General features: G+C 35.9%; 1 protein-coding gene across 1 annotated transcript in view; it reads right to left on the minus strand.

Moving 5' to 3' along the window:
- COL19A1 (collagen type XIX alpha 1 chain) overlaps positions 1–20,952 on the minus strand; it is a 388,031-nt gene that overhangs the window by 131,367 nt on the left and 235,712 nt on the right. Inside the window, exon 16 of the mRNA XM_060190822.1 lies at positions 9,934–9,987. Coding sequence (XP_060046805.1) covers positions 9,934–9,987 — 54 coding nt within the window. The remainder of the gene's footprint in view (positions 1–9,933; positions 9,988–20,952) is intronic.

Consider the following 20,952-nt stretch of genomic DNA (forward strand, 5'->3'; position numbering starts at 1 on the left):
GGAGTCTCTCTCTCTCTCTCTCTCTGTCTCTCTGTCTCTCTTTCTCTTTCCCTCTCTTCCTTCTTAATTTCTCTTTTTTATCCAAGTAAGTAAGTAAGCAAATAAATATTTAAAAATAGGGCTAGTAGTGTCAGGAGAGTTAGTAGTACAATAGTAAATGTTCCTACTGTGAGAATGAGGTCTGAAGTATTATATCCAGCACCACATATGCCAAAGTGAGGCTTTGGCCTCTCTTCTCTCCCATGAAATAAATAAAATACATTTTTTTTAAAGCTAGGGAAGTGATAATGGAATGTTGGTGTGGAAAGGCACTACTTCTATGGATATATATTTTTTTTTCATCTACTGTAACTGTTTTCATCTAACTCAAAACTTAGCCCAATGTGGGTTTAACTATGAGGAAAAAGAAAAGACTGATTTGTAGCTCAGTAAGTGGGTCAATAGATAAAGTGTTGTACTTTCCATCTTACATGTCAGAGTGATGCTTTTGTTCTCTTTCTTCCTTTCTCTCATTAATAGGTAAATCTTTAAAAGAAAGATTTGACCAACAGGTAGCTCACCTGGTTAGAATGTACATGCTACCATGCATAAGGTCCTGGATTTGAGACCTGGACCACCACATGGGTGTTCTCGCAGGGGAGAAGCTTCAAGAGTCGTGGGGGAGGGTGCTACAATGTCTCTACTCTCTGCTTCTCTTTCCCTCTTTATCTCTTTCTTTTACTATCTAGTGGAAAGTAAAACAAATGGTGGAGTCACGTAGGCACTGAGCCCTAGTGCCAATCTTAGTAGCAAAGAGAAAAGAAAAGACTAATTTTTATGTGATTAAAGTCTTTATGTTTAAGTAAGAGTAGGGTATCCTCTTGATTCAAGACAAATTAACTGGGCCTATATCAAAGGTTTGTCACTTTTTATTCAGCAAATAACTCTGTGCATAGTCCATGTAAATCAGATGTTAAAATGATAGTGCTCTTATTTGTTGGAACAATAATTTCCCAAACAAAATGAAAATCTAACCACCTTAGACAAAAATGAACATCATGACACTTACAAAAGGGAGTGTGACTGGTTAACCATTTCCTCAGTCTCTTACTGTCTCTCCATCCCCACCACATATAGTCCTGTATGATGAAAGTCACTCATCTGCAAAGCCCTTTCAGGCACAGCTTTCTTCTCATAGCTCCTTTCTTTACTCTTTCTGCTTATTGAATATATTATGCTGTTTTTCACTTCAGTTCCTTATCCTTCCAGATAAAATAATAAAAGATAGGCATATTGTTCAGAGGATCAATTAACCAAGAAGATTTAACAATTATTAACATATATGCACCTAGTGAGAGCCCATCTAAATACAGCAGACACTTACTGAAAGAACTATAGAAATACATCAATAGTAACACAGTAATAGTAGGAGACTTCAACACCCCACTCTCACTCTTAGATCAACTAAGCAGAGAATCAACAAAGAAACAAGAGAACTAATTGAAGAGCTGGACAGACTAGACCTCCAGGTAATTTTCAGAGTTCTTCACCCCAGGAGTTTCCTGTTCTAACTCCCACATGCTAGCTCCTACTCAAGTACCCAGATGCTGAGAAATGCAACCTGGATCATCTTAACTAGAGAAACTCTTTTTTCCAAATCATTCTTACAGTACCCAGATCATTCTCCCACCACTCCTCATACAAAACTGAAATTTCTTTGTCTGTCTATTGGATTGCTATTAGCTATTGCTCCTTACATTACATTAGAGTGTGATATGTTATCTATCCATAATTTAATCATTTTTAATTTAGTTTTTTAAATAAATATTTATTTATTATTGGATTGAGGCAAAGAACTTGAGAGGAGATGCAGGTAGAGAGACAGAGAGACAAAGAGACACCTGCAGCACTGCTTAACCACTTGTGAAGCTTTCCCCCTGCAGGTGAGGACCAGGAGCTTGAAACTGGGTCCTTGTGCGCTGTATAATTTAGTTTTAAAAATCATGGTACACTAAATGTTTATAGCAGTGAATGACACATGGTAGATATCAGTAAGTAGCTCTTAAATTGATTTAATCCCACACTCATTTTATATTTTAACTAAATACATAAACACTGTAAACTTATGTTCAGAATTATTTGAATGACTCCTACATTATAAGTGAAAGAATGTTTTCTGCATTGTAATTAAAAGAAAGTATAAGCAGAATAAAATTATACAATTTAAATAACATTTCTTTAGAAAAAGAGCAGATATCATTGGAAACAACTCTCACAAAATTAACACTGACTTTTATCTGTGATTTTAAAATAAATCAGATTTGTAGCAATCTGTGTGCTTAGTTTTTGTTTCAAAAGAGCATGCAGTGAATATTGATGACTGACAGTGAAATAATGTTTGTATTTAAAATATATAATTCCACACTGCACCCATCATTAAAGTTCTGTGCTTCCACCCTCCCAACAATAATCATCATAGTTCTCACAGAGTCTTAGAGATAGTTTGTTTGCTTCTGCTTTTTTTGTTTGTTTGATTTGCTTTGATTTTTTTTAGCTAATTCATGTGTACCATTTGTATAGATTTCACACAAGTGAAAACATTTTGTAGCTGTCTTTCACCTCTACTTATTTTGCTAAGTAAAATCCAAATTGGTGTCCTGTAATGTTACAATATTGTAAATCAGTGCTATCCACAAGCAAAATATGGCTTAAAATAAAATACATAATTTAAAAATCCTGAAAATAAATACTAAAAAAATGTAGACTTATATTAACCTTCAAAAAACTGAGCACTGTCCATGATTTTGACATCCTCCAAAGGACTATGAAATGTTATTCAGGGACTAGATCTTTGCTAAAAACAGTAGAGGGAGCTGCTGCCTCATGTTACAAATTTTGTGAATTTCCATTTTCAACATAAATTGCTATGCACTGAAATGTGACACATTTGAGCCCACTGCTCAAATCTCATGCTGGAATAATAAAACAATGCACAAAAACAATACCAGCAAAAAAAAAAAAGAAAGGAGATCAAGAGCTTTGCCTGTAACAGACAGAATAATACATTTTAAAATTAATGTGATTTTTAATAAACACTTTTTACAGTAAAGATGAATGAGAGTAAAGTTAATGTCAAATGGGTGGGCTAATACATACTTCTTTTAATGGCTCATTAGCTAAATTCTCTTGCCTTCCCTACTGCTCCGCCTCATTTCCAGCTGTTTTCCTCTCTATTCTAAAGGAACTAAGAACCAAAATACTTTGAAATTTCAAGTCTTGAGATTTTTTCCAAGCCTCATTATTATTACACAAGACCCTATTTTTCATTGTTTGTGCTACTCAGATAATTGAAAAGCTTTACAGAAAGAGAGAATCTTTATTGAGAATGTGAAACATAATAGTCAAAACTTAAATGATATCACAACTAATAAAATGCAAAATCCCCCATCATGGATGAAGACCCACAAGCTAGGAAAAGGCTGTATTTCATAGAAGAAAAATCATGATTGACTACTTACATCTGGTTGTTATTTTTACTTGATTGGAGTGACTTTTGCATATTATTATGAGTTTATTTATATGTCTAGAAAAAATTTTCCACATATATAATATGTGATCTGGGTGTCGGGCAGTAGCGCAGCAGGTTAAGCACACGTGGCGTAAAGCGCGAGGACGGCATAAGGATCGGCTCCCCACCTGCAGGGGAGTCGCTTCACAGGCAGTGAAGCAGGTCTGCAGGAGTCTATCTTTCTCTCCCCCTCTCTGTCTTCCCCTCCTCTCTCCATTTCTCTCTGTCCTATCCAACAATAATGGCATCAATAATAACTACAACAATAAAACAAGGACAACAAAAGGGAATAAATAAATAAATATAAAAAAATTAAAAAAAAGAATATGTGATCTTTCAATTTAGCAGTTTAATTACAAATCCAAAACAATCTCTACTATCTAAATTTAAGTTGCACTTAGTGCTTTACATTTTCAAGAAAATTATAACATAAGCATGGCATTATATCCACCCCATCACCTATGGGAGACAGATGAAGCAGATACTATAATTTCAAATTTACAGAGAGGGTAATGGAAACATGAACTATCCATGAATTACTCAGAGACTTAATACTGAGAAGATTAACTTCCTCATAGATTACTTTTGTTTTGTTTTGTTTAATCAGAGCATTGTGCAGCTCTAGCATATTGTGGTTCAGGTGACTGAACTGAAACTTTGGAGCCTCAGGCATGAAAGTACCTTAGCATAACCATTGCTGTCTACCCCCGTCCCCTCATAGATTTCTTATATTATATCCTTTTGTCCTGAGTATTATAGCACTATGAGTTACAATGGGAAAATCAGATCATGTCATGTAGATGAAGTTTTAAGTAAGGCCAATCCTAGTCAAAGGACTTTTTGATTCAAAAGTCAGAAAGACTTTTATTTCACACTTGTAGTCTAGTAGAATAGAGGGAGAGTTAGGGATCAATCCCTGGGTTTTAGTTTTTGTTTCTCCATTAAACTTGTGTGGTCTGTAAAGCATTAAAATAAAGTTAAATAAATTTAAAAAATTTTTTAAAGATGATGCTATCACTTTCTTCATCCCATCTTGGATGGAGCTTGAAGGAATCATGTTAAGTGAGATAAGCCAGAGAGAAGAAGATGAATATGGGGTGATCTCAATCATAGACAGAAACTGAGAAATAAGAACAGAAAGGGGAAGACAAAGCAGAATTACTTGGACTGGATTTTGTGTATTGCACCAAAGTAAAGAACTGGGGAGGGGGAATGAGGGCTCAGGTGCTGGTGCACAATGGCAAAGGAGGACCTAGGTGCAGATAAGTTAGAGTGTTTTGCAGAAATCTGAGAAATGTCAACTGTAAGCTATCAATCCCCACAATAAAAAAAGAAAATGTTAGATTTACTTCACATCATTAAATTACACACACACACACACACACACACACACACGTATGTATATATAACCAAACTTGTATGGTCTTAGGTAAATTACCTGACATTTCTCAACATCTCAACATAAAATCAATATAATTTCCACATAATTGTAAGGATTACATAATGAATGGGCAATGGAGTACCAAAACCATCCCTCTCTCTTCTAAATCTGTCTCCTCAGAAGTTAGTATTATTTACTTCCCTAGCAAGATGCTTAGTGTTCTCATGCTTTGGCTCTAAAAAAATCAGTCTCAATCACAATCCTACTATATTTGCAGGCATTATCAATACAGGACAGCTTTACTTAATGACTTCTTTGCAATAAAGAATGCTAAAAGACCACAAATTATATGATTCCATTTATACGAAAGGTTCAGATAGCAAATCAATATAAATAGAAAGGAGATTGGTGGTTGTCAAGGAAGATGATCAAATGGGAAGTGACTGCTATGTTTAGTGATTCTTTTTGAAGTGATGAAAGTGTTCTGGGATTTGATAGTGGCTATATATGCACAGCTCTGTGAATATACATAATACACTAGCTTGTGAGTTGTAAAAGGGAAAAAGAATACTTATATATAAAGTCTCAAAGGAAAGTACATTTTCTTGAGGAAACTGAGTAAAGTATATGATTACCTGAAGATTCATCTCTTATTAGCCCCTATATCTTGTTTTTTTTTTAGACATCATGAACTCTAACTCTTCAGTCATTTAAAAGACATTACTAAAAAGTCATTTAAAAGACATTATTATTTGACTATTGTCTGATAAGATAAATAAAATTAATCTGAAAAATATCTTATATTGTCACAAATTCTAACATGTGCTCTGGGAATCTTACATGCAAATGAACAGGGTAAGTCATATACCATAACCCAATTTCAGTCAGAAGGATTTTAGCCTAATCAACAATTCTTTATTTCTCTTATTTCTTCCTGCTGCGAAATAGGGTTCATCTCATGAGTGTACAATGTTGAGACAGAAAAATAAATTAAAACCAACAACAGCAGCAACATTTTTATTTTAAAAATGCCTGTAAATGAAGAAGGATAAACAGGGACACCTTCCCATAGATAAAAATATTGTTAGTACTTTTAAAATAGAAAATGTACAATAGCAGCAATAAATCATACTCTTTCAACATATAAACTACATTGTGCCACTAGAGTGACCTTGTAATGAAATCTGGTCAAAGAACTGATCACTTAAAACTGTTCATAAAATTTTGTAGTTTTGCATGACTTGCAAAGCTTCACATGAGATTTGCCAGGATCCTGACTGGGACTGCTTCATCAGTGCTGGTTTAGAGGTCTATGACTCAGAACTACCTGGGCTACTAGGCTGTCCCTACTCTCCAGAGATTAAGCACTCTGCTATTATTCAGACCGTTTCCTTTAATCAACAACTTATCTTGCTTGGTTCTTCCTCTCTATATGCTTTATTGAACTCATTTTAAAACAGCATTATTGAAGTATGATTGTTACAGAATGGACTGCACATACTTAATACGATGAGTTTGGACACATGTAAACACCTGAAATTAAAGATAACTGACATAACCAATATTTGACAGAGTTTCATTGTGTCTATTAGTTTTTCTGTGTATGAATGTGAATATGTGTGTATGAGTGCAAGCACAATAAGAACTCCAAACATGAGATCTACTCTTTCAAAAACTTTGATATGTACAATATTTTCTTGTCAACTAGGGCACTATATTGGTTTCTATAATTACAAAATTTGAGTAAATAAAACTTTATAATCATTGACTGGATAACACATGCCTATTTCTTCTACACAGTTTGATTATTTTAGAAATCTTGTATAAGTGGAATTTACACGGTCTATCTTTCTGTGATTGGAAATATAGTTTTACATATTGTTTGTTGGGTTAATGTATATTGTTGCACTGGCAGGATTTTTTGTTTGTTTGCTTTTACAAGACTCAGTCTTGATGCTTCAGTTGTTAATTCCACCCTTAGTATTATATTTACTGAATTATCTTGTTTAATTATATTTCTGAGACTTAAATTTGAATACCTAGAAAGCAGATGTAATTCGCTTATGCAAGTTCAACTCTTAGCAAGGTGCATTATACACATTAAATAAATGCTTACAAAACTTTTACACAATGTGAATTAGGAACAATCTTTGCATGAATTTCTTTTCTTAAAATATTAATAGTATCTTGAAAGGGGTGATTTCAAAGACTGTTCATTTCTACAGTCGCAAAATAATGGTTTTCTTGCTAAAAATGTTGAGAAAAAACTAATCAATGGCAGCAAAGGAATTTCTGAGAAACCAGCTAATTTTATCTTCCCTTTCAATGTTTCCCTCAAGAATTCTGTAAACATGAGTAGGTACGTCACAAGATTTTTTTTTCAGAATGCTGGTATGTGTGGAAACAAATGAAAGTATCACGTGAATAACTTAAAAATATGCAAAAGCTGATAAAAACTATACTTCAAGAAAAAAATTTGACAATACTTGTATTAGAGAGAAGATATTTTAGTCAGTTAGAGGGATTTTTCCAGAATAAAAAAAGACAAGAGGTTCTATAAACCACAATTCTCAAAGAGGAACAGCTGATGGTATGATCTGACACATTTTATTTCTTTTTTAATTTTTATTTATTTATTTATTTATTTATTTTAAATTTATTTATTCCCTTTTGTTGCCCTTGTTGTTTTATTGTTGTAGTTATTATTGTTGTCGTTGTTGGATAGGACAGAGAGAAACGGAGAGAGGAGGGGATGACAGAGAGAGGGAGAGAAAGATAGACACCTGCAGACCTGTTTCACCGCCTGTGAAGCGACTCCCCTGCAGGTGGGGAGCCGGGGTTCGAACCGGGATCCTTATGCCGGTCCTTGTGCTTTGCGCCACCTGTGCTTAACCCGCTGCGCTACAGCCCAACTCCCTTTTATTTATTTTTTAATGAGAGAGACAGAGAGAAAGATACACAGAGAGAAAAGCTAGAGCACTGCTCAACTCTGGCTTATAGTAGTGCTGGGGATTGAACCCAGCACTACAGAGCCTCAGGCATAAAAGTCTTTTGCATAATCATATGTCTCCTTAAAACAATAACTGATCAAGGAATAAAAATCAGTTTCTTTTTGGCAGAGATATTTTCCCTATTTTTAAATGTAAACAAATTGGCATTTTGTATGAAAACGTAATAGACACCTTTTTTTAAAATCCTGAGCATACAAGATAAATATTGCATTGTTGGTATGCATGAGACCCTTTCTGTTTCATTTGGTTTAAATCCCCCCTGCTTAACACTATTCTATTTACATAACCACTGTTAACAAGTTCCACCTCCCTCCAGGGCATTTGTGGTTCAGTGATAGGATTCTCACCTGCTCCACCCCCTCCTTGTCACACCCTGATCCCTTCTTTGTCACACTCTGATTTTCACCAGTCACTTTTCTCTCCACCCTCTCTATGTCACATCCTGTTTCCACCTTACTTGGCAAGTATATATAAAGACAGCATTGTGAGTAGTACTTTACCTTTAGTTTAGCTCAGCTCGGCTTAGATTGTGCTGCGTCCTGCATGAATAAAGAGATACTGCCTACAGCTCAACTATGAGTCCCTGTCTGTTACCTGCCCATGAAGCCAGCCCGGCAAAAACAACATAACCCGTCGAAAACGACATTGCATGCTCAGGATTTAACAAATACTGTACATTAGACTCAGATAATTTTAACTTAAATTGTGCAACTCAAATAAAATAAGTGCCTATCTCCTCTAATAGTTTAGCAATAAATTAATAGCTATGGAATTAAATATTATGCATCATCTTTTATTACAGTTGTATTTCTTACTCTTCTAAACTCTTCAGTAAACTCATCTGACCTATAGTTGAGAATTCATTCTAGAATTTGGAATAATCCTCTTCTAGACATTCGGCAAGCTTGTCATAAAGGCCTTCATCATTCAAACTCCTCCTTTGAGACAACAATTATTCTGTCTTGAAAGAAGCATCACATGTTTGGAAGCTACAAGACCTAATCTTGCCTGTCAGCATTCACAGGCTTTTCTTCACTATAGCACAACCACCGAAAATCTTACGTATTCTCTGTTCTGTTTTGCTAGACAACCTGAACTAAAGATCAACAAAGCTGATTTCTTTAAAGACTGAATTCCAGGATAGCCAATTTGGACCTCTTTTTCCTTACTTGTTTTTATAATCAGTGCCAATTGGCACCAGTACATTACTGAGCAACAACAATTCACTTGAATGACTAAAGTGGATGAAATGAAATTAATACAGGGAAAGCAGATGACTTTTTTGGGCACATGACTGGTACCATAAGCAATTCCTATGGTGCTAAGTGTGAAGTCCTCTAGTGGTGTCAGGTAATTCTGATCTTTAAAATTTCACTGATTTTCTGTCTGCTATCTTATTTATGAAATATATTCATTATTAGTTATTAGATAATTGATAATCACACCCTGAATACTAGAAAGTGGACTACCCCGTGGTGAGTAAACATAATTAAGACACAAATCAGAGCTTTGGGCAGGCCAATAAGGCTAATACTGATTGCAAAGCAATATATAGTACCTGTAGATGTTATAAGATTTAAAGGTTCATGGAGGATAACATTTCACATGCTGAGAGCACTGGCTAAGGATATGGGGGGGTAATGTTCAACTGAGTTATGATTATAGTTGGAAACTTACATAGACCTCTGAAGAATATGTGAAAAGGAAGGCTTTTTTTTTGAGATAATAAGGGAACATCATTACAAAAGAAGATTAAGACACAGATTACAGATTATATTGCAGACTATAAAAGAAGGACATAGACATGGGCAAAATCAAGTAAAGAGAAATGATGAAGTTCTCAAAATGGTATGCAGAAGATAAGAAATTCATCCTGAAGTAAAATGAAACTGGTAAAGAATTTTAACCAAAGAGGTATATAGACAGAGTTATAGTTAAGGAATTTTATTCTAGAGGGACTTTCCAAAGAATAGGTCACCCTATTTTTTACTCACAGGTGGTCCTGGAGGTCCTGGTTTTCCTGGAGGACCTGGTTTTCCTCGTCTTCCCTAAAAATAAAAGAGAAACAGGTAATATACACTATGATTCCATTGTAGTCCAAGATATTACTAAAAAAAAATTAAGACCATAAAAAATTCACAGTCAACATAACCTTAGAAGTCAACAGAGAAAAATATATTTCTAGTTTTTTACCATCAAGATGGGAAAAATAGTGCTTGGAATAAGTTGATCTTAAGTTTGTCCTCTATACCTTGATATTCTTTTTCTTTTTAATTTATAAAAAGGAAACACTGACAAAACCAAAGGATAAGAGGGGTTCAACTCTACAAAATTCCCACCACCAGACCTCCGTATCCTATCTCCTCCTCCCGATAGCTTTCCTATTCTTTAACCCCCTGGGAGTATGGACCCAAGGTCATTGTGGGATGCAGAAGGTGGAAGGTCTGGTTTCTAGAATTGCTTCCCCGCTGAACGTGGGCATTGCCAGGTCGATCCATACTCCCAGCCTGCCTCTCTTTTTCCCTAGTGGGGTGGAGTTCTGGGGAATCAGAGCTCCAGAACACATTTGTGGGGTTGTCAGTACAGGAAAGTCTGGTTGGCATCTTGCTAGCATCTGGAACCTGGTGGCTGAAAAGAGTTAGCATACAAAGCCAAACAAATTGTTGATTAATCATGAACCTAAAGACTGGAATAGTGAATATGAAGAGTTGGGGGTGGTCTCATTTTGTAAATAGCTAGTAGGCATATTTTAGTTATATTCCAAAGGGTCTGTGGCTATTGGCTGAGAAAGCTGTGGTATATATACCTTGATACTCTATTAAATGATATAAACTATCCAAAAGATGACCTAAATTGGTATTTTTTAATCTGATGATTCTATGTATCCTGTTACAATAATAAGTGTACATATCCCAAGTTGTTTCTCAAAGAATGATCTGAGCTCTAATTTTATGGGAATTACTTGAAAATAAATAAAGCACATTCTTGGGCTTCATTCTAAACTCACTAGTTTAGAATTTATGTAGATGAGATCCATGGATCTGCATTTTAATACCACTTCAGGTAATTCTTAGCTTCACAAAGGTCTGAAAAGCATCTTTCTAAGCTTTATCACAGCTATAATGTTGTACTGAGCCTATTATTTAACTCTTTAATTTGGGAGGGTGTCTTATAAGTCAACTAAAAGTTTTGTTGTTACTTAAAAAGTGAAAATATTAGGGAGTTGAACAGTATTGCAGTGGGTTAAGCGCACGTGGTGCAAAGCACAAGGACTGGCATAAGGGTCCCAGTTCGAGTCCCCGGCTCCCCACCTGCAGGGGAGTCATTTCACAAGCAGTAAAGCAGGTCTGCAGGTGTCTGTCTATCTTTCTCTCCCTCTCTCTCTTCCCCTCCTCTCTCCATTTCTCTCTGTCCTATCCAATGACGACATAATAACTACAACAATAAAACAACAAGGGCAACAAAAGGGGATAAATAAGTAAAAACATTTTTAAAAAAGTAAAAATGTTAGATTGATATTCTAATACTTTTAGGGAATAACTATAAGCATAAGCCAGAAAGTTTTTTTTTTTTTTAGGAATAAACAGAAAAACTAATTTCATTTACTAATTTTCTTCTCCTCAATTGGCAGGCATTTTATTTTATCTTCTACTTTTCCTTTGTGTTTGGAGTAGAATATGAAGTCGAATGCCAATTGATGCAGAACAGTAGATTTCAGGAGGTAAGTAATTCAATAAACAAATAAACACTGTGATTAAGTGAGAAATGCTTCCACTGTTGTAGAAGGCACATAAATTGAAAACCCTCAAGGACTTCATGTAAATATGACAGTTGCTCTCATAAATAATTCTAGCTAACATCTTCATAACAGATTTTTAAAATTTTCATTAAAATATAATTAGTGGTGTTCTCATATACCTTCTCCTTTAAAGATCAGAACATTGTAGTACCTTTTTATGATTGTAATGAATTAATGAATTAATACTTCCATATTGTAATTATTTAATATTTTCATATTGTACTGATTTAATACGTCCATATTTAACAAAAGTTGTACACATGTACACCATCTTCTAGCCTTGCAGTTTTCACATTCAGAAAATAAATATATCATGTGTTTTAGTAACTGTAATTCAATTAGCCCTTGAGAATTAATCCATGGTAGAAAGTTTACTTAGAAATGAAAGATTATAATTTATCAATTCAAAAGAAACTAAATCACTGCCATCAAAGTAAGTGAGCCATTCTTTATGCTGAGGTAAATTTCAACCACAGGGACCAACTTTAGTGTACTTTTTCCTCTCAAAAGGAGACATGTTTAATGATTTGGTTAGGAAGCAGGGAAATGAAACTATTGATCAACTTTTCTCACAGAGTTAATGTTTAAGACAAACCAGTGTCAGCTATTATAACGTAACATTGCCAGGTGTTAAGATGACAAATAAAAAGCATGCATGATTCAGTATGACATGGGCAAGCATCCAATATCTTGCATATCACTGATAATTTACACGATCATTTAAGTCAGTCTTGCAATTGTCAGAGTGTATTGATGTGTATGCTAGAAGAATGCAAGGGGAATGTTGATTTTGTTTATGGATCCTTGCTAAGAGTGGAAATGTTGGAAAATATTTTCCAGAGTTATAAAATTATGGTAACATATCATGTACAAATCACTCTAGCCAGCATATTTTCATTATAAATGTGATTTCTAGGCTTGAGTTTCTAGTAAAATCTTAAAGCAGATTTTGGTAATGTTTAGATATGCTTTACAAAGTAGTATAGTCAACATAATAGCAAATATATATTAAGAACAGGTTATAAAATCCCAAGTTTCAGACTGGTGGCGGTGCACTTGGTTGAGCACACATGTTACAATGTGTAAGGTCCTGGGTTCAAGCCCCAAGTCCCCACCTGTAGGGGGAAAGCTTCACAAGTGGTGAAGTAGGTCTGCAGGTGTCTCTCTGTTTCTCTTCCTCTCTATCTCCCTCTTCTCTCTTGATATCTGACTGTCTCTATCAAATAAATAAAGATAATAAAGTTTCAAGTCTTAGTCACCTATAGAGTGAGGGGCTCTGATAGGATAGAGCAGAAGAATGAATGGATGAGAAACGGATGGAAGCTCCAGGATCTCTCACAACTACTGCAGGCCGTGGTTTCTGCAATAGAATAGTTTTCAAGATCTCTCCAAACTTCATCTTTCTTCTCTCCAGGAATTAATCCTTTTCTCTCTCCCACCCCTAGGGCCCTCAGATACTCTGAATATTATTGGTTTACAGTTACTAATTCTTCCAAAAGACCTTTTCTCTTTTCACTTAAAGGTATTAGGGAAAGATAAAATTCTATTATTAAGAAATAATAGTAGTTTTAGTAGTGATGGTTTTATTATTTGAGCAAGGATCATGTGTGGGATATATAAAGATTATTAATAATTACTAATAAGCCAATACAACTGGAACAAACTAAACTAAGGAGATAGGTCTGCCTGGTGAATACACGCTTAAGACCTGAGAGCCACAGGTTCAATTCCTAGCATCACCTTGTGCTAGAACTGAACAGTGTTATGGCTCTCTCCCTCATACCTAATTCTCCTTATAATAAATAAGCATATCTTACAAATTGTTATAAAGGCACAACCAAACTAGAAGCCAGCCCCCACAAAAATGAAGACTTTGGTCCTGTGGTCTCTTTTATTTTATTTTTTTCCCCTGTGGTCTCTTTTATTTTCTCTCTCCTCATTCATGCTTCTCTAGCTTAAAAAAAGAAGGGAGACTGGGAAGACATCACAATAGTTATGCAAAAACACTTTTATGTTTGAGACTCCAAAGTCCCAGGTTCAGTTCTCTTCACCACCATAAGCCAGAGCTGAGCAGTACTCTGGCCTCTCTCTCTCTCATTAAAATAAAACAAGTACATATTGTGTATGTGTGTGTTATATATTTTTAAAAATCTAAAAGTAAATTATTTATTGATTCATTCATTAGAGACAGAAAAAAATTGAGAAGAAAGGGAGAGACATGGAGAGAGACACCTGCAGTACAATTTCACCTACTCCCCCCTCATCCTGTAGGTGGTGACAGAGAGAAATGGGGAGAGGAGGGGAAGACACAAAGGGGGAGAGAACAATAGAAACATGCAGACCTGCTTCACTGCTTGTGAAGTGACTCCTTTTTGTTTGATTCTTAACTGTGTGCAGGTTACATGAGTGTGTTCAATTTGTTAAAAATCAAGCTACTCTTATGTCACATATATTTTTCTGAATGTATGTTATCCTTCAATAAAATTATTTAAAAGGAGTCAGGTGGTGGCTCTCTTGGTAGAGCACACATATTGCCACGATCAAGGACCTGTGTTCAAGTTTATAGCCTCCATTTTCAGGGGTGAAGTCTCATGACCAATGAGCATCTCTCCTTCCTGTCTCTATCTCCTCATCTCTGTCTGTCTTTCATCTCTATCAAAAAATAAAGAGAAAAGTAGAGAGAAATAGAGAAAGAGAGAAAAGATAGAAGAAAGAAGAAGAAAATGTAGCCATAAGGAAGAGTGGTGGAGTCATGCAGACACTGAGCTCCAGCCATAACCATGGTGGCAAAAAAAATATATATATATATATATATATATATATATATATATATATATATATATTTAATACATATATATATATGGAGTCGGGTGGTAGCACAGCTGTTTAAGCGCATGTGACACAAAATACAAGGACTGGCGTAAAGATCCAGGTTCCAGCCCCCAGCTCCCCATCTACAGGGGGGTCACTTCACAAGCGGTGAAGCAGGTCTGCTGGTGTCTATCTTTCTCTCCCCTTCTCTATTTTCCCCTCCTCCCTCCATTTCTCTCTGTCCTATCCAACAACGACAACATCAATAACAACAACAACTATAGCAATAAAACAAGGGCAACAAAAGGAAATAAATAAATATTTAAAAAATTAAAAATTAAAATAAAGTCATAGTTCAACAATGGGGCTTTATTTGAATTTTTAAGATTTATTTTTTAATATTTATTTATTATTTATTCTCTTTTGTTGTCCTTGTTGTTTTATTGTATTTATTATTGATGTCATTGTTGTTGGATAGGACAGAGAGAAATGGAGAGAGGAAGGGAAGACAGAGAGGGGAAGAGATAGACTCCTGCAGACCTGCTTCACCATCTATGAAGTGACTCTCCTGCAAGTGGGGAGCCAGGGGCTTGAACTGGGATCTTTAAGCCAAGCCGAGCCTTGCAATTTGCGCCACCCGTGCTTAACCCATTGTGCTACCACCCTACTCCCTATCTGAATTGTTTTTATTAGTTTGCCCATTTGTGTTTGCTGTACCTAAGGCCACAGAGTGCCATCATTATCAAGATTGAGGGAGAAAAAGACAGAAAGAAAAGAAATACAAGACTATTTAAATAAATGACATCCAGACATTTTCAACAGTAAAAATAACCTGAAAAAAAAAAAAACAACTTGATGCTGCCAGGATGACTTGCAGTATGAAAGCACATGTATCTTAAATTAGCCACTTGATTTATAAACACTTGTCCTCCAGAAGCATTAAGCAGGGAAGAATGTGAATAATGAATCACTGGTACTTATCTGACAGATGGTTTTGATGAGGAGGATGATGATGAAGACAAGGTTAAAGCAATAACTGGACTTAAATAAAGGTGGTATGCAGACTCCAAGCCCAAGAGGAGACATATGTGTAAGTAGTCTCTAAATTGCAGACCTTGCTAATATAATACCTCTCAAATATATCCCTGATCCCTTGTGTGTATTTAGCACACACTTAGCCCTCGGAACAGCTTGGAGAAGGTATCAAGGAAATGTCAAGAAAGAGGAGACAGACAGGGCCTTGACTGGCACCCACAACTGTGAAGGAGGTGTTAATTACACAGGAAAACATTACAGACTATCTGGGAAGTTTAGTTTCCTTTTCTTACATTGTGAACGGAAGTAAGATTTATAACTGATATAAAAAAGTTATCACGTTGCAAAATCAATGATATGTGAATGAATGTGAATAGAATACTTACATGAGTAATGCACATTATAATTGTGCTTTATTTCTTAACAGGTATTTAAAAATACATCTATGGCAGCAACAATGCTAGTCATAATGTTCTCATGATTCAGGGATCAGACAAGTGACTCTGTAATGACTTAGAAAGAGGATATAATCCAGCACAAATAATCTGAAATAGGTTTAGAGCTGTGGAAAGATACTTTCATACCATAAGGTTATTTTCAATATTACCTTCACTACTTAAGTTGATCTTAAAATCCCTACATCATTACACAATTTCCCTCTCATTTATTTTCCTTAGATGAACTCTAGCAGCAATTAATGGGGCTTTTCAAAACAAATTAGAAGTTGTGATATTATTTTCTTTATTTTAAACTTAATTTTTTTACTATCTTTATTTATTTATTGGATAAACAGCCAGAAACTGAGGGGGAAGGGAAAACTTTCCCCCCTGCAGGTGGGGACCATGGTCCTGAACCTGGGTCCTCATGCACTGTAATGTGTGCACTTAACCTGGTGCACTACAGACTGACCCTGTGATATTGTTTTTTTTTAATTTTTATTTATAAGAAGGAAACACTGACCAAAAAAAACAGAATAAATAAGAGGGGTACAATTCTACACAATTCCCACCACCAGAACTTCATATCCCATCCCCTCCCCTGATAGCTTTCCTATTCATTTTTTATTTTCCCTTTCGTTGTCCTTGTTTTATATCGTTGTAGTTACTGTTGTTAATGATGTCGTCATCAGTTGTTGTTATATAGGACAGAGAGAAATGGAGAGAGGAGAGGAAGACAGAGAGGGGGGAGAGAAAGATAGACACCTGCAGACCAGCTTCACTGGCTGTGAAGGGATTCCCCTGCAGGTGGAAAGCTGGAAGCTGGAACCAGGATCCTTATGCCTGTCCTTGTGCTTAGTGCCACGTAAACTTAATCCGCTGGCTACCGCCCACTCCCAGCTTTTCTAGTCTTTAACCCTCTAGGAGTATGGACTCAGGATCATTATGGGGTGCAGAAGATGGAAGGTCTGGCTTCTGTAATTGCTTCCTCGCTGAACTTGGGCTTTGGCAAATTGATCCATACTCCCAGCCTGTCTCTCTGTTTCCCTAGTGGGGGCAGGGCTCTGGGGAAGCAGGGCTCCAGGACATATTGGTGGGGTCCTCTGCCCAGGGAAGTCTGGTTGGCATCATGGTAGCATCTGGAACCTGGAGTGCTATTATTTTCTAATGCACCTCAACTATACTATAACACTTCATCTAATATTTGTCTGTATTAAGTTGCATTGTCAGGCAATGTGTAGCTGATAATATTTACAGTACTGTTTAGTATGTCTATTAAGTTACTAGTTACTATGATGGTCATGGTACTAATTTAGTCATGAAGGTAAATCTAATCAAGGTCAGTCCTTTAATTCTCTTTTGACTGGATCCTCAAAGTTCAGCTTCTCTCATCTGCCCTAAGAAGTTGAAATTATTGCAGGAACTATATGGAAGGCTCATGCCTAATGATTATTATCGCAGTTTTATTAAACGCTTGTCATGGCTCAGGCATTGATTATTAAGCAGTGGCTTAAATTATTTCATTTCCTCCTTACAAAAGTCCTGAGGGAAGACAATACATTTTATAGTAAGGTTAAACATCTAGCTCCAAGTCATTGTCTTCTTAATTGATGGGGTCAAACTTTGAACCCAAGTGTATCTGGTCCTAAAACCCATAATCCCCAGGATTAAGGTTCCTTGGTGGATATCCTGATCCTTCACAATTTAGGTTACTTTGTTGCTATAATTGTTCTCTTACAGCCAAGGGAGATATTTAAATGCCCCCATTTGCTTGTTACTTTGCCCCCTTAGGAATTTGGATCTTTGTAATTCTCACTTGCATGCATGATTTCTGTTTGACTTCACTTTATCATAATCTACCCTGATTTCTTCAGACCTGTTGACATGCAAACACAGATTTCCACTTAAATTTGTCTGGCCTCCTCATTACCTTGACAAACCACTATCTCTTCGACCTAAATATCTGGCTCTGTTTTCTATGCTTGTCATTGCCAATTTTTACCAAGGCATATGATTCATCTTGGTATAGGGGGTGAGAAACAGTAGGTGGACTAAACAATTTCCTGAACATGCTGTGATATATTTTAACATCTTTTTTTTTTTTTTTTGCCACGTTAACAGGCTGAAATGTTAGAATGGCAAATGTTATTTCTTCTATATTTAGAAATTCATAGGAGGTATGTTCTCAAGCTGAAGATAAAGAATCAGGCCTTACAGGATGCTTTCCATATGTAAGAATTATGATACTGAATTTCCACATCTCGAAACACTTTCATAATGCCTCTGAACTTTAGAATTTTCTTTTACTTTTATTATGGAAACTCTTAAATTTTTAGATTTTAGTAGAGAAAAGCAACATATAGAGGCACAAATAGCATACTAATTCTGATAGTGCAATTCTGCAAGAACTTTCAGACAGATCAAAATTAAGGTCAATGAGAGAGGAACAAAGAGTCAAACCAACTAACATTGAAATGTAGAAATCATTAGTGGCTTTCTATTTCTTGACATCAATTAATAAGTTAATATCTGACCATCTCTATTTTTTACACCTTTTAAAAAATTATATTTATTCATTTTAGTGAGAGATACACAGGAATATGTAAGGAGTAAGAGTTAGAAAATGAGAGAGAATGAGAGAGAGAGACTAGAGCCCTGCTCAGCTCTGGTTTATGGCAAGTACTCAGGATTGAATTTGGGACCTCAGAACCCAAAGTAAGATAAACATTATACTGTCTCCCCAGTCCCTGACCTTTTCTTTATTTCTTTCTCTTCTCTATTTCTTTTCTTTATTTCTCTCTTTCTTTATTTCTTGTTGGTATGCTTTTAAAAACCCCTTCTGTTTCATTTGGTTTAAATCCCCCCTGCTTAACACTATTCTATTTACATAACCACTTCATTCTATTTACATAAACTCTGTTAAAAAGCACCACCTTCCCTCCAGGGCATTGGTGGTTTAGTGGTAGAATTCTCACCTGCTCCGCCCCCTCTCCTTGTCATACCCTGATTTTCACCAGTCACTTTTCTCTCCACCCTCTCTGCGTAGCATCCTGTTCCCACCCTACTGGGCTAGTATATTTATAAGGACAAGATTGTAGTTTTTAGTTTAGCTTAGCTTGGGATAGATTGCCCTGCGTCCTGCATGGATGTCCTGCATGAATAAAGAGATACTGTGTACAACCCAGCCATGAGTCCTGGGTCGTCTGTTACCCGCCCGTGAAGCCAGCCTGTCAAAAACAACATAAAAAACAACAATTTCTCTTCTCCTTCCTTCCTTACTTTTGCCATCAATGTTATTGCTAGTAATTGATGCCTGCAACGATGACTCAACAGCTAGAGGAAACCACTTTTCTCCTTTTTCTCATGACATCATTTTTTAACCCCCTCTCTTAGCTATTATTGAGTAGACTACAAGACTTCATTTAAATATTGGACAAGAGTCAAAACAATCAGTTTTAGTGTATGGTTGATAATATCTATAGTTGTATAAATATATGAGGCTGTGTTTGCATCTTTCTGAATTTCCTAATGTAAAGGATAAAAGGTATCTTCATAGCATAGAATTTTAGAATTGGGGCCAGGTGGTGGCACACTTGGTTAAATGCACTTATTATAGTGTGCAAAGACCTAGGTTCAAGCCTCTGGTCCCTACTTGCAGGAGGATAGCATGAGTGGTGAAGCAGGACCGCAGGTGAGTCTCTAGCTCTTTCACTCTCTGTCCCCCCCCTCTCAATTTCTGTCTTTATCCAATAATAAATAAATAATTTCAAAAGAAAAAATCTGAAAAAAAGAATTTTGAACTGCATTATTATTATTATTGATTTTTTAAATCATTTTTATGGGGGGGGGAGTGTGTGATGCAGGCACTGAGCTCCAGTGATTAACTCTGGTAGCAATAAAAATGAGTATTTTGTAGACACCTATTATTATTTTTTTATTGCTATCAAATTTATTGTACTGCTGGAGTTAGGTGCCTTTATGATGAACCTGCCACTCCCAGACCTATTTCTTCTTTCTTTTGCTTATAGAGACAGAGGAAATTGAGAGTGAAATGGGAGATAGAAAGAAAAAGGTACACCTGGTTAACAGCACACTTTATAGCATTCAAAGATCCAGGTTCAAGCCCCTGACCCCCACATGCAGGGGAAAAGCTTCACAAGTGGTGAAGTAGTGCTATAGGTATCTCCCTCTTTTTTCCTTCTCTCCTCTCCCATCTTAATTTATCTCTAATAATAAATAAATAAATGTAATTAAAAATTAAAAAATAAATGGTGAAAGATACTTGTTGCACTGCTTCACTGCTTGTGAAGCTTCCTATTGCAGGTGGGGACCAGGAGCTTAAACCTGGTTCCTTTTGTACCATAACATGAGCACTCAACTGGGTGCACTATCAGGTTGACCCCTAGAATTACATTTTTTTTCTTTTCTTTTCTTTCTAGTGGGGCCAAGATCTCCTACATACACAATTTTTACCACTCCTGGAAAGTGGCACAGTGGATAAAGTATCAAATTCTTGAGCACCACATGTGCCAGATGTGGTCTGTCTCTAGTAAAAATAATAATAAATAAGCCTGAGAGAGAGAGAGATAGGGAAAGAGAGAGAGAGAGAGAGAGAGAGAGAGATCACATCACTGGAGCTTCCCCCATTCTGTGGCAATTCCACGTGGGGTCTAGAATTTGGACCAAGTATACCAAGGAATATGCCCTACCCACCAGTCTTAGAGCTTCATTTTTCAGTGTGAATGAATAAATTAATGAGCATGAAAAAAAACCATAAAGACACATTTTAAGCTATTCAATAAATGACAGCAAACAAAGAGAATTACAGAGGATTAATAAGATGAAACAATAAAAGTCACAACTATTCAGCTGAAAAATTTTCAGTGCATAATTCTCAATGAACTAGGGTGAATTTAGTGGGTTAAATTACA

This window comes from Erinaceus europaeus, chromosome 4, assembly GCF_950295315.1.
Source record: "Erinaceus europaeus chromosome 4, mEriEur2.1, whole genome shotgun sequence".
NCBI lineage: Eukaryota > Metazoa > Chordata > Mammalia > Eulipotyphla > Erinaceidae > Erinaceus > Erinaceus europaeus.